The 13,989-nt window shown below is 44.7% G+C and overlaps 1 protein-coding gene across 1 annotated transcript in view; it reads left to right on the plus strand.

Moving 5' to 3' along the window:
• The window catches only part of GABBR2 (gamma-aminobutyric acid type B receptor subunit 2), a 940,989-nt gene that overhangs the window by 684,484 nt on the left and 242,516 nt on the right, over positions 1-13,989 (plus strand). The window contains exon 13 of the mRNA XM_045004115.1: positions 9,425-9,547. Coding sequence (XP_044860050.1) covers positions 9,425-9,547 — 123 coding nt within the window. The remainder of the gene's footprint in view (positions 1-9,424; positions 9,548-13,989) is intronic.

The raw sequence follows: 13,989 nt of genomic DNA on the forward strand, positions 1-13,989 counted from the left end.
TCCCTGATCACCCAAACACATTGCAACAACCTTATTGCTGGTAGACATACTGTCCTATATTCTATACTACAGACCTTGGAGTTATCGCTGAGCCTCATTAGAGTTCATCTGGCTGCCATCATGGCCTTCCATTTTCCAAAAAAGGGTTTACTCTATTTGCCCATTAAGTGACAACAAGATTTCTTAAAGGCATGGGCAACCTTTTTCCATCAGTTAAACGCCTTACTTATTGGGACCTCAGTTTGGTTCTCAAATGCCTTACTTGACCACTGTTTGAACCTGTGGCTGCCTGCTCACTCCTTTTATCGATGAAAATGGCATTTCTAGTTGCCATCACGTCAGCTTGACAAGTGGAGGAAATAAGGTCTCCTATGGCATACTAATAATTCCAGAGATTTTTCAGAGATAAAGTTACGTTACGACCACCCCCCATATTTTTGCCAAAAGTACCTTCTCATTTTCATATTAATCAGCCCATACAGCTCCCTGTCTTTCACCATAATCCTCACCAGGATAACGGGGAGGCCTTGGTCTACATGGCTGATGTCAGGAGATCCAGGGCCTTCTAGCTTGATAGGACTAAACCTTTCAGGAAGATTTCCAGATTCTTTGTGTCAATTGCAGACAAAACAAAAGGAACTGCAATCTCTAAATGGAGGCTCTCTAGGTGGAAGACTATATTAGCAACAGCTGCCCATCTTGTAATTTCAAAGCACCCACTGACATCTGAGCTCACTCTCTGAGATATATTTCCACCTCCACAGCCTTTCTTAAGAACGTTCCTATCATTGAAATATGTAAAGCCACAACTTTGGCTTCTCTGTGTACATTTGCTGAACAGTTTGCAATAATTCACAACTCTACTTCTGACAGTGTGTTTGGCTCAGCTGTACTTTCTTCCATACCGGATTAGACTCCGAAGCCCCCGCCTCCTTAAAAGGGGAACGGCTTGGGAGTTACCTAGAGTGGAGCACCTATATGGACACTACTCAAAGAAGAAGACGTGGTTACTCATCCTATGCAGTAATTGCAGTTTTTTGAGATGTGTTCTTCTATGGGTGCTCTGCTACCTGCCCTTCTTTCCCTCTTCTTTGGAGTTCCCGGTCATGAAGCTTTGTAATAGAGAAGGAACTGAGGACAGTTAGCCCACACAGTGCTATATAGCAACAACATAGAGCATGAGGTGAAGTAACATGCATGCACAGGCTGAACAGACATGTCTATGAAAATCTCCTATTGAAGGGGCAGGTGGAGCACCCAGAGGGAGACACGTCTTAAAGAACTGCAGTTACTGTATTTTTCTTCTCCAAGAGACTGTTGTAGCAGTTTTAGCCCGGTCTCTGTTATAAAATAAATATTGTTTTAAAAAGTTAGCCTGGAGGAAATGCTGAGGTGAAGGGGGTGTGGCCTAAGCCTCACCCCATGTCAGGATGTAGTCACCTAAGGCCTGGTCTACACTATGAGTTTAGGTCGAATTTAGCAGCGTTAAATCAAATTAACCCTGCTCCCGTCCACACAACAAAGCCAATTACTTTGACATAAAGGGCTCTTAAAATCAATTTCTGTACTCCTCTCCGATGAGGGGAGTAGCGCTGAAATCAACATTGCCGGTTCGAATTAGGGTTAGTGTGGACGCAATTTGACGGTATTGGCCTCTGGGAGCTATCCCACAGTGCACCATTGTGACCTCTCTGGACAGCAATCTGAACTCAGATGCACTGGCCAGGTAGACAGGAAAAGCCCCACAAACTTTTGAATTTCATTTCCTGTTTGCCCAGCGTGGAGAGCTAATCAGCACAGGTGACCATGCAGAGCTCATCAGCACAGGTAACCATGCAGTCTGAGAATTGAAAAAGAGCTCCACAATGGACCGTACGGGAAGTACTGGATCTGATTGCTATATTGGGAGAGGATTCTGTGCTAGCAGAACTACATTCCAAAAGATGAAATGCCAAAACATTTGAAAAAAATCTCCAAGGGCATGATGGAGAGACGCCACAATAGGGACTCACTACAGTGCCGCGTGAAAGTTAAAAAGCTCAGACAAGCGTACCAGAAAGCCAAAGAAGCAAATGGATGCTCCGGGGCAGAGCCGCAGACATGCCGCTTCTACACTGAGCTGCATGCAATTCTAGGGGGGGGGGGCCGCCACCACTACCCCACCCCTGATTGTGGATTCCCAGGAGGGGGTATTCTCAGCCATGCCTGAGGATTTTGCAGACAGGAAAGATGAGGAGGAGGAGGACGAGCTTGTGGAGAGCACACAGCACACCGTTCTCCCCAACAGCCAGGATCTTTTCCTCAGCCTGACTGAAATAGCCTCCCAGCCCTCCCAAGGCAGTATCCCGGACCATGAAGCCAGAGAAGGGACCTCTGGTGAGTGTACTTTTGTAAATATAAAACATGGTTTAAAAGCAAGTGTTTTTTAATGATTAATTTGCCCTGAGGACTTGAGATGCATTCGCAGCCAGTACAGCTACTGGAAAAGTCTGTTAACATATCTGGGGATGGAGCGGAAATCCTCCAGGGACATCTCCATGAAGCTTTCCTGGAGGTACTCCAAAAGCCTTTGCAGAAGGTTTCTGGGGAGGGCAGCCTTATTCCATCCTCCATGGTAGGACACTTTACCATGCCATGCTAGTAGCAAGTAATCTGGTATCATTGCATGACAAAGCCTGGCAGCGTATGGTCCCAGTGTTTGCTGGCATTCAAGCAACATCCGTTCTTTATCTCACTGTGTTACCCTCAGGAGAGTGATATCATTCATGGTAACCTGGTTGAAATATGGGAATTTAATTAAGGGAACATTCAGAGGTGGCCGTTCCTACTGGGCTATTTGCCTGTGGCTGAAAAGAAATCCTCCCCGCAGTTAGCCAAGTGGTGGGGGACATTGGCGCTGAGCTGTTCGCTTCTGGCTAGCAGGGATCTTCCCTGATACCAGCCATGCGGTGGGAGGGAGGGGTAAAGCGATCATCCCAGAGAATTGGATGGGGGGTGAGGGGTAGTTTGGTTTCTGCTGCTGCACATTAACATGAAAACCACAACACTCAATGGGCTTTGCTTTGTATGGGAAAGGAGGGCGCTGCTTTTATGAAGGTTGCAGAAGCCAAAAGACAATGGCTTACCATGGCCGCATGCAAGCCAAATTCTGTTGCCCGGCCTGTGTCTGTGATCTCTAACACCAAAGCCGCAGGCACTCAATATTAAGATGCAAAATGCGACCTTGTACTGAAATCACATGTGCTATGTAATGTGAATAGTGTTGTTCACTGTGAAAGAGTATACCCATTGTTCTGTAAAATGTATCTTTTTAAATACTTCTCTCCTTTTTTTCCCTCCTCCATCCCGAAGGCTATCTCAGATAAGGCGGCAAAAAAAACATACGCGAGATGAAATGTTCTCTGAGATCATGCAGTTGACCCGCAATGAAAGAGCTCATCTGAATGAGTGGAAGGACAGAGTATCGCAGTACAGGAAAACAACCAATGAACATGAGAACAGGAGGGATGAACGTGAGGACGGGGGGGGGGCGAACGTGAGGACAGGAGGGACGCTCGAGATGAGAGGTGGCGGCAGGAAAATCAGAGGAGGCAGGATGCAACGCTGGAGCTACTGTGGGACCAAACGGACATGCTCCAGCATCTGGTGGAGCTTCAGGAATGGCAGCAGGATCACAGAGTGCCGCTGCAGCCCCTGTTTAACCGCCCTCCCCCCTTCCCAAGTTCTATAGCTTCCTCACCCAGACGCCCAAGAATGTGGGGGGGAGGCTCCGTGCACCCTGTCACTCCACCCCAGTGGCCAGCCCAAGCAACAGAAAGCTGTCATTCAACAAGTTTTGAAGTGGCCTTTTCCTTCCCTCCGCCCCTCCTCCCACACCCCACCCGGGCTACCTTGTCAGTTCTCTCCCTATTTTTATAATCAATTAATAAAGAATACTTGGTTTTTAAATGATCGTGACTTTATTTCCTTTGCAAGCAAGCTGTGATCGAAGGGGGGAGGGTGGGTGGCTTACAGGGAATGAGTCAATCAAGGGGGCGGGTTTTCATCAAGGAGAAACACACACAATTGTCACACCATAGCCTGGCCAGTCATGAAACTGGTTTTCAAAGCTTCTTTGATGCGCAGCACTTCCTGGTGTGCTCTTCTAATCGCCCTGGTGTCTGGCTGCACGTAATCAGCGGCCAGGCGATTTGCCTCAACCTCCCACCCCGCCATAAACATCTCCCTCTTACTCTCACAGAGATTGTGGAGCACACAGCAAGCAGCAATAACAATAGGAATATTGGTTTGTCTGAGGTCTGAGCGAGTCAGTAAAGTGCACCAGTGTCCCTTTAAATGTCCAAATGCACATTCTACCACCATTCTACACTTGCTCAGCCTATAGTTGAACAGCTCCTGATTACTGTCCAGGCTGCCTGTGCATGGCTTCATGAGCCATGGCATCAAGGGGTAGGCTGGGTCCCCAAGGATAACTATAGGCATGTCAACATCCCCAACAGTTTTCTGGTCTGGGAAGTAAATCCCTTGCTGCAGCCGTTTAAACAGAGTAGTGTTCCTGAAGACACGAGCTCAATGAACCCTTCCTGGCCATCCCACGTTGATGTTGTTGAAACGTCCTTTGTGATCCACCACTACTTGCAGCACCATTGAAAAGTACCCCTTGCGGTTTATGTACTGGCTGCCCTGGTGCTCCGGTGCCAAGATAGGGATATGGGTTCCATCTATCGCCCTACCACAGTTAGGGAATCCCATTGCAGCAAAGCCATCCACTATGACCTGCACATTTCCCAGAGTCACTACCTTTAGTAGCAGCAGCTCAGTGATTGCTTTGTCTACTTGCATCACAGCAGCCCCCACAGTAGATTTGCCCACTCCAAATTGATTCCCGACTGACCGGTAGCTGTCTGGCGTTGCAAGCTTCCACAGGGCTATCGCCACTCGCTTGTGAACAGTGAGGGCTGTTCTCATCTTGGTATTTTGGTGCTTCAGGGCAGAGGAAAGCAAGTCAAAGTTCCATGAAAGTGCCCTTACGCAACACTATGCGGTCCCACCAGTCTGTGCTTGTTTCCCAGGCCCAGAATCGGCATTCTGCGGCATGAACCTGCTCCACTAACACCATGATCTCCAAAGCGCTGGGGCCCGTGGTTTGAGAGAATTTTGTGTCCATGTCCTCATCGTTCTCATTGCTGCTCTGCCGTCTCCTCCTCCTCGCCTGGTTTTGCAGGTTCTGGTTCAGCATAAACTGCACGATAATGCACGAGGTGTTTACAAATTTCTTGACTGCTGTGTTGAGCTCAGCGGGCTCCATGCTTGCCATGGTATGGCGTCTGCACTGAAAAAAGGCGTGAAACAATTGTCTGCCGTTGCTCTGACAGAGGGAGGGGCGACTGATGACATGGCTTATAGAGAATTAAATTCCACAAAGACAGAGGCTTTGCATCAAGGAGAAACACAAACAACTGTCACACAGAATGGCCCCCTCAAGGATTGAACTCAAAAGCCTGGGTTTAGCAGGCAGTTGATTTCACGGAGGGAGGGGGGAAGTAAATGAATACAAAACAAATCTGATCTATTTCTTGTTTTGATCCACTCCATCTATCTTTTACATCTTAGGCTGACAGCAGACAGTGTAGTATGACTGCTAGCCCTCAACATCTCCTGGGCCCTCGGCAGAAAATGGGAAATGACCTGGCTGAGTCACTCCCATCTCTCTGTGATGACGATGGCTTTCAGTCCTAATGCACCATCTGCTGCCAAAAGGCAATGAGCTGCTGCTGTGTAGCAATGCAGTCCCACGTCTGCCAGCACCCAGGAGACTTATGGTGACAGTCAGATATGCAGGCTCCATGCTTGCCGTAGTATGGTGTCTGCACAGGTAACCCAGGCAAAAAGGCGCGAAACGGTTGTCTGCCGTTGCTTTCATGGAGGGAGGGAGGCCTGACGACATGTACCCAGAACCACCCGCGACAATGTTTTTTTGCCCCCTCAGGCATTGGGATCTCAATGGGCAGTGGAGACTGCGGAAACTATGGGATAACTATCCACAGTGCAACGCTCCGGAAGTAGATGCTAGCCTCGGTACTCTGGATGCACACCACCAAATTAATGTGCTTAGTGTAGCCGCATGCACTCGACCTTATACAATCTGTTGCCAAAAATTGAATTCTGTAAAATCGGAGTAATCCCGTAGTGTAGACATACCCTAAGACTGGGCCAGCAGGAGGAACCTATCTCCACCTAAGCCATTTTTTGGTGAGCAATAACAGAGGTGGAGGAAGGACTTTCATATGTTTCCTTCATTACTTATATTTCTAGTTATAATTTTTGTCACATTTTTTTAAGTAGTAACTTGTGTAGTAACTGATTTATAGAGAATTTTATTCCTGATATCTGAAATTTTACATAGTTTGAATAAAATTAAAAATATATACTATAAGGATAAGTAGGGAAAAGCTTTTAATTTCTGAATGGAAGGAAAAAAAATGAAGTGAAATAATATACACCCCATCCTGCAAGTTTATAGAAACTCAATATAGAATACAATTAATTATAGGTAGGGCTGGTAGGTTGCTTAACATTTCCCATTATAAGACTATGGTTTCAATTGTGTATAACTTTTCCCTTATAATTTTTATCCAAATGGTTAGAGCACTCACCTAGCATGTGAGAGACCCAGGTTCAATTCCCTCTCCACCTGATGTGAAGAAGGATTCAAACTTGGGTCTCCGCCTCACAGGAGAGTATCATAACCACTGGACTTCGGGGTATTCTACAAGTTCTCTCAGTCTCTCCTGTTAGGCCAGGGAGAGTGTTAGAGTGACTCTGCATGTGGTTAGGTACTCTACTGAGAGGTAGGGTACCCAAATTCAAATCCGATCTCCATATCAGGTTAAATGAACCTGGTAGTTATGAGGGGATTAGCACCATCACTTCCTCCTCTGGCCATTTTGTGTGGATTTAGGTTTGTTCAGAGAACACCTACTGGATCATGTCCCACAGGTGAGATGGGTGAGGGAGCACCTAGTTGGAGGATCCCACTCGGGGTTAGGCGTGTGATAGATGCCTGGGTGCTTGAACTGAGGTATGTGTGCACGTGCTCACTGGCAGAAACTTTGACACCTAGGGAACTTTAATAGTGGAAGTGTAGGTGGCATCAGAGCAGGGGTTTTGAGGATCTCAGTGGTCCTAACTGTTGGACTTAGGTACTTAAGTCCTTTTATGGACCTAGCCCTTACTGACTATCTTCATACCTCCCTATTAGCTCAATATGAAATTCCCCCTTGTGCCCAGGGACAGCACAAGAACTGCATTACTTATTTACCTAAGCCCTCCTTTGAGGACTTAAGTGATGCATTAAGGCTTTGGGCTGTCCCTGTACACAGGGTAAATGTCCCCCTTACACAACATCCCTTAGGGTTAGAGTGTAATCTTACAGCTGGTCATGAGTAAAGGGCAGGGTGTAATTGAGCTATGCCAAGAGCAGACTGGGACTGAGAGTCACAGTTCAGTGCCTGTTCCCAATTTAGTCTGCAGGGGAAGTACGCAGTGCTAGCTCTTTTCCCGATGCAACTTCCCTTCCCTTCCACCCACTCCTTGCCCAGCTGTGCAGAAGGGGGAGTAGTAACATGGTGACAGCAGCTGCTCTCAGCCCCACTTCCATCCTGCAGTGCCAGCCATGAAATGGATGAGCACATAGTAAGGGTCATGCTCTAGCCCTTAATTATAACAATATTAGATACACCTCTGCCCCGATATAACGCTGTCCTTGGGAGCCAAATAATCTTACCGTGTTATAGGTGAAACCATGTTATATTGAACTTGCTTTGATCCAGCGGAGTGCGCAGCCCCGCCCCCCTGGAGCACTGCTTTACTGCGTTATATCCAAATTCGTGTTATATCGGGTGGCATTATATCGAGGTAGCGGTGTATATGGCCTTTAATAAGGAAGAAAATGGAAATAACACATAAGGTAACTTCAGTTACTCTGGTTGCTGAACTTAGTATTTTTACTCCAAATAATTTAAATAATTGGGGAAGCAGCTAGTAGAAAGTGGCATACAATACTGCAGTAGCTTCTCTGAGAATGGAGAATGTATTCCACTAAATAAACAGGTAGAGCTTTCATATGTTTCCTTCATTCTTATATTTCTAGTTATAATTTTTGTCACATTTTTTTTAATTAGTAGCTTGTGGAGTAGCTGATTTAGAGATAATTTTATTCCTGAAATTTCAGTGGAAAGGGATTACAGACACAATATGTGCAAGTTTACATAGTTTAAATAAAATTGAAAGTATATGCTATAAGGACAAGTAGGGGAAAGCTTTTAATTTCCAAATGGAAGAAAAAAAATGAAGTTATATAATATGCACCCCTTCCTGCAACTTTATAGAAACTCAATAGAAAATACAATTTCTTATAGGTAGGGCTGGTAGGTTGCCTAACTCTTCCCATTATGAGACCCTGGTTTCAAATGCTTATAACTTTGACAAAATGTAATCATTTGGGCTGAAATTTTCCATGCCAGGCGTCCCTCTCGGGTTGAATTTGTTTAAAAATTTTTCACTAAAACAGTTTACCCATTTCCGTGAATGAGACTAGGGGGAAATGCATTGTTTTGCCCATTCCGATGGCCTTTTCACTGAACACTGAAATGGGGGCCCTGTAGAAAAAATGCTCTGTGACTGTGTAATTAAAGACTGTATCAGAATGCATATGCACAAGGGGGCTGAATTAAGAGTCAATCTTAATTGTGGCATTTCCTAACTTTGAAGTGTTTGACTTTACATTAAAAGACAATTAAAGGTGACTTTTTTGTATGCAATAGAAATTATATATAGATGCTGCTATACCCCTGTAAGGCTGTAAGTGTAGGTTTTATTTATTTATTTTAACTAGTAAAGCAACTATTCTCTATTGAAATCTGGGCATATGCAAACTTTAAAATATTAAAGTTGACTGTTCTGAGCTGCATGTGCAAAAAACCTCTTCATTTGGTTGCGAAGGAAACATATATTCCCCTTACTAGAAAACAGGATTTCAAACTGAATTGAAAATGTAACTATAGCTTTTGCTATGGTGAGAGCTGTAATAATTAATGGACTTCTATATGCACACACATAGTAATTGATCTTTGGGATTGAATCGTCTAGATTTTCTAGAATTCTGAATTTGTTATTAATAAGTATTTACGAGTCCTCACTATCTCCTTTTGAGTTGTTTATATAATCGTTAGACACTCACATTAAACAGGAGACAAAACTACAGTATCTTTCTTTCACCTGCTATTTCTGAAATAATTCTCTATATATTATTAAAAAGCCTATTTAGCAACAGTGCATGTTTATTCACTGCATGTGAGGAAGGCTCCAGAGGAATCTCAGACTCATGGGACTGCCCTCCTCTGCTCTGTGTTTGTCCTTCCAGATCATTAAGGACCAGAAGCTGATGGTGATTGTTGGAGGGATGCTGCTGATTGATCTTTGCATCTTGATTTGCTGGCAGGTTGTGGACCCCTTGAGAAGGACAGTGGAAAAGTACAACATGGAGGTATGCCACTAAGACTAAGTATCAATATCTATCGTCCCATGTCTGCTTCTGTAGCTTTCATTGGGCCTAGGTAAGGATACATGTTAATATATTAAAACAGGCCAAGTAGAGGTTTGTTGTTGTTTTGTTTTTAATAAAGTAAAAATGAAACTACAGAGGAAATCCTAGCTGCGTTCTAAATAAGGTGATGCATCTCTGCCACTTTGAGAGATTTTAGATGCAATAATGCTGTAAACACAGGAGATTTCTGTAATAAGAATCTATAACAGATACTCTTGCAATAAATAATAGATTACAGAATCCATTAGGCAGTTTCAGTAAGAACACATTCAAGACATCTGCGGAGAGGTCATTGCTTAGATTGCACTATTATTGCAGATGTTCAGGAATTATATTTCCTATATCTGTATATTTTTCTCACTTGTAAGACCACCCCACCGCACCCCATCCCACCCTACTCCCCCACCGCACACACACTAATTGCTCCTATTTTGATGTAATTCCTGGAAAGGTCATGTTGAAGATTGCAATTGTCTGGCGACAACAGCAGAATACCACTTTGTGATATTGTTCCTAGAATTAGAACATTTTGAAAGTAAAAGGAATGACCACAAGAAATCACATAAAGTTAATGAAATACCCTATCTATATGCACATCAGCCCTGTACCTTCACATGGCATACTACATACTTCCAACATGGAGACTGATGCCAATTAATCCACAATTGATTTTGTGGTCATCAATATTTGGTTATCAGTGAGAAAAACAATATTTTTATCACCAGTGCTGCTTACTATCTGCAAAAATAAGTTTGTCATTCTGTTCTATACTATAACATTTTATTCCATTATTTCTATATTTCACCAGCATTTTTGAAAAGGGGTTTGGGTTTATTTTGGGGATGACTTATTTGCATTGGGTTTTCTTAGGCAAATACATTTTTAAAACATATGTGTAGTGGCGTGGTTACCCCGCTCCTGAAATAAGAGGAGTGAGAACAGCTGGGAAAGGCTGGGAGGGGAAGCAGCCACAGCTGTGGCCATCTCAGGGCCCCGCTGGCCCTGATAAGAGGGCTCTGGGCCAAAAGCTGGAGGAGTCTCTCTCCAGCCCTAGAGGGAGAAGGACTAGCTGCCTGAGAGGAAGGTACCTGAACCAGAGCAGTGCTGGGGAATAAGGCAAGGGAGCTAGGGAGCTCCAGCCTGGTAAGTCCATGGGGCTGGATGCGCTGCATCCGAGGGTGCTAAAGGAGTTGGCCGATGAGATTGCAGAGCCATTGGCCATTATCTTTGAAAAATCATGGCGATCGGGGGAGGTCCCGGATGACTGGAAAAAAGCTAATGTAGTGCCCATCTTTAAAAAAGGGAAGAAGGAAGATCCAGGGAACTACAGGCCAGTCAGTCTCACCTCAGTCCCTGGAAAAATCATGGAACAGGTCCTCAAAGAATCAATCCTGAACCACTTAAAGGAAGGGAAAGTGATCAGGAACAGTCAGCATGGATTCACCAAGGGCAAGTCATGCCTGACTAACCTAATTGCCTTCTATGATGAGATAACCGGCTCTGTGGATGAGGGGAAAGCAGTGGATGTGCTATTTCTGGACTTTAGCAAAGCTTTTGATACAGTCTCCCACAGTATTCTTGCCAGCAAGTTAAAGAAGTATAGGCTGGATGAATGGACGGTAAGGTGGATAGAAAACTGGCTAGATGGTCGGGCTCAACGGGTAGTGATCAATGGTTCCATGTCTAGTTGGCAGCCGGTATCAAGTGGAGTGCCCCAAGGGTCGGTGCTGGGGCCGGTTTTATTCAATATCTTCATTAACGATCTGGAGGATGGTGTGGACTGCACCCTTAGCAAGTTTGCAGATGACACTAAACTGTGAGGAGTGGTTGATACGCTGGAGGGTAGGGATAGGATACAGAGGGACCTAGACAAATTAGAGGATTGGGCCAAAAGAAATATGATGAGGTTCAACAAGGACAAGTGCAGAGTCCTGCACTTAGGACGGAAGAATCCCATGCACTGCTACAGACTAGGGACCGAATGGCTGGGCAGCAGTTCTGCAGAAAAGGACCTAGGGGTTACGGTGGACGAAAAGCTGAATATGAGTCAACAGTGTGCCCTTGTTGCCAAGAAGGCTAATGGCATTTTGGGTTGTATAAGTAGGGGCATTTCCAGCAGATCGAGGGTTGTGATCATTCCCCTCTACTCAGCACTGGTGAGGCCTCATTTGGAGTACTGTGTCCAGTTTTGGGCCCCACACTACAAGAAGGATGTGGATAAATTGGAGAGAGTCCAGCAGAGGGCAACAAAAATGATTAGGGGGCTGGAGCACATGACTTATGAGGAGAGGCTGAGGGAACTGGGATTGTTTAGTCTGCAGAAGAGAAGAATGAGGGGGGATTTGATAGCTGCTTTCAACTACCTGAAAGGGGGTTCCAAAGAGGATGGATCTAGACTGTTCTCAGTGGCAGAAGATGACAGAACAAGGAGTAATGGTCTCAAGTTGCAGTGGGGGAGGTTTAGGCTGGATATTAGGAAAAACTTTTTCACTAGTAGGGTGGTGAAGAACTGGAATGGGTTACCTAGGGAGGTAGTGGAATCTCCTTCCTTAGAGGTTTTTAAGGTCAGGCTTGACAAAGCCCTGGCTGGGATGATTTAGTTGGGTTTGGTCCTGCTTTGAGCAGGGGGTTGGACTAGATGACCTCCTGAGGTCCCTTCCAACCCTGAGATTCTATGATTCTATGAAACCCCCAGGCTGCAGGCCTTGATGAAGGCCTATGAAGCTGTATCTCTGCAGCCCCAGTATGAAGAGGTACTGGGGCTGCAGAGATACAGCTTGGGAATAGGCAGAGGCAGCTGGTCCTAACCCTTTGCCAATGATGAGTGGTCATTACAGACTGCAGTCTGCACCAGTGGGTGGGGGCTAGATGATGACTGGCAGCAGCCACTGAGGCAAGGTGGGTTTAGAGGGTTGTGGGTTCCCCTGGGTGGGGAGACCCAGAGTGTGGGGGTACTGCTGGGGCAGAACCCTGAGGTAAAGGGCACCGGGGTCCAGGAGGGACAGGGGGCCAGCGACAGGTGAGACACCGACCTGCAGAGGGTGCTCCTTATGCTGGAAAAGAGCTAATTCCCAGATGACCAGCAGCAGGTGCCACACAGGTGAGTCTTCGACCTCGCTACAATATGCCATAGCAGTGTCTCCTAAACAGTGAGATGTGCCTTCCAAGGGACACTCCAAAGGGTGCAAAATTGTTCACCAGTGTTTGAGGTTTGTTTTTTTCAAAGTTAGTCTCTAGCTGTAATGGTTGTGGAGAAGAACTTGAAAGTGTGATTGAAATTAAGTGATGTGGAGATATCTTCCTGAATTTGCAGAGAGCCTGAAACAATAGGTCTGTGTCACTGTTGAGTAATAATATTGTAAACATGAAAAGTAATGTTTATGTCAGTTTTAAATAATAACTTGTATTTGAGCAATACTTAGCAGCCTATATAAATGTATATATCATCAGTTCATAAAGTACAAATTTAAGGATGTGTTTTTAAAATATAATTTAATTTCATTAAAATCCTAACATGAGTAGGCCTTTAACAATACAAGCTGGAACTGAAACGGGACATAACTGGCTTAATATTTTCTGAGGGAGGTCGCAGCTTTCAATGTTTGGAAAATGCTGTGCTAAAGGAAATATAAATAACACTTATTATTGCTTTCTGCAATGGAGTCTTCCTTAGATTGTGAGCTTTTGGGGATAGACATCACCCTTTTTAACTGTTTGTTTGGAAAGTGCCGATGGTGTAGTAGTTTATTTCCAGAAGTACCTATTGCTGAATTGAGATATGTCACCTTGTGGTGTAGCATAACTTTATGAAAAGTGGTCACAAACAATTAACATGTACTCTAAAGCTTTTCACTGTCTTGCTTATTTCACAAAATATAGTTTTAGTAGGATTTTCTCCCCCAGAAAGTAGGCTCAGAATAAGTAAATGTCACTTTAGCCAAGGAAAAGGGTATTGTTGTGAGTTTGCCTGTAAGTGCTGGTATAACTACCAAGATTTCAGGCATTGTTCAGTACCAGGTGTACAAAGGCTTTGTATCACATAAATACATACTTTATTATGAACTGAAAATGATAACTGATGTCATTCATTTCAGTGGGTATTTGTGCCTTTGATCCTTTTGACCTCTGCCATGAGTTCATGTCCTAGCACAGCAGGTAATAACAGAGATTAGGTGTACAGACTAATAACTCACAGATATTAGTGATGTTAGAGATAGAGTTTTCCTCCCTCTAGGGAAAAGATTAGTAAATCATCTACAACCCAGTCTGTGTAATTCAGTCCTAGTTAACATAAGCAGGTGGTGGCTCTTGGGCACCAACAGCTGCAGCCTCTCTCACTCTGTTTCTCTTGCCTTAAAGAAGCAGAGTACAGGAAAAGATCA

This window comes from Mauremys mutica, chromosome 2 (genome assembly GCF_020497125.1).
Source record: "Mauremys mutica isolate MM-2020 ecotype Southern chromosome 2, ASM2049712v1, whole genome shotgun sequence".
Taxonomy (NCBI): Eukaryota; Metazoa; Chordata; order Testudines; family Geoemydidae; genus Mauremys; species Mauremys mutica.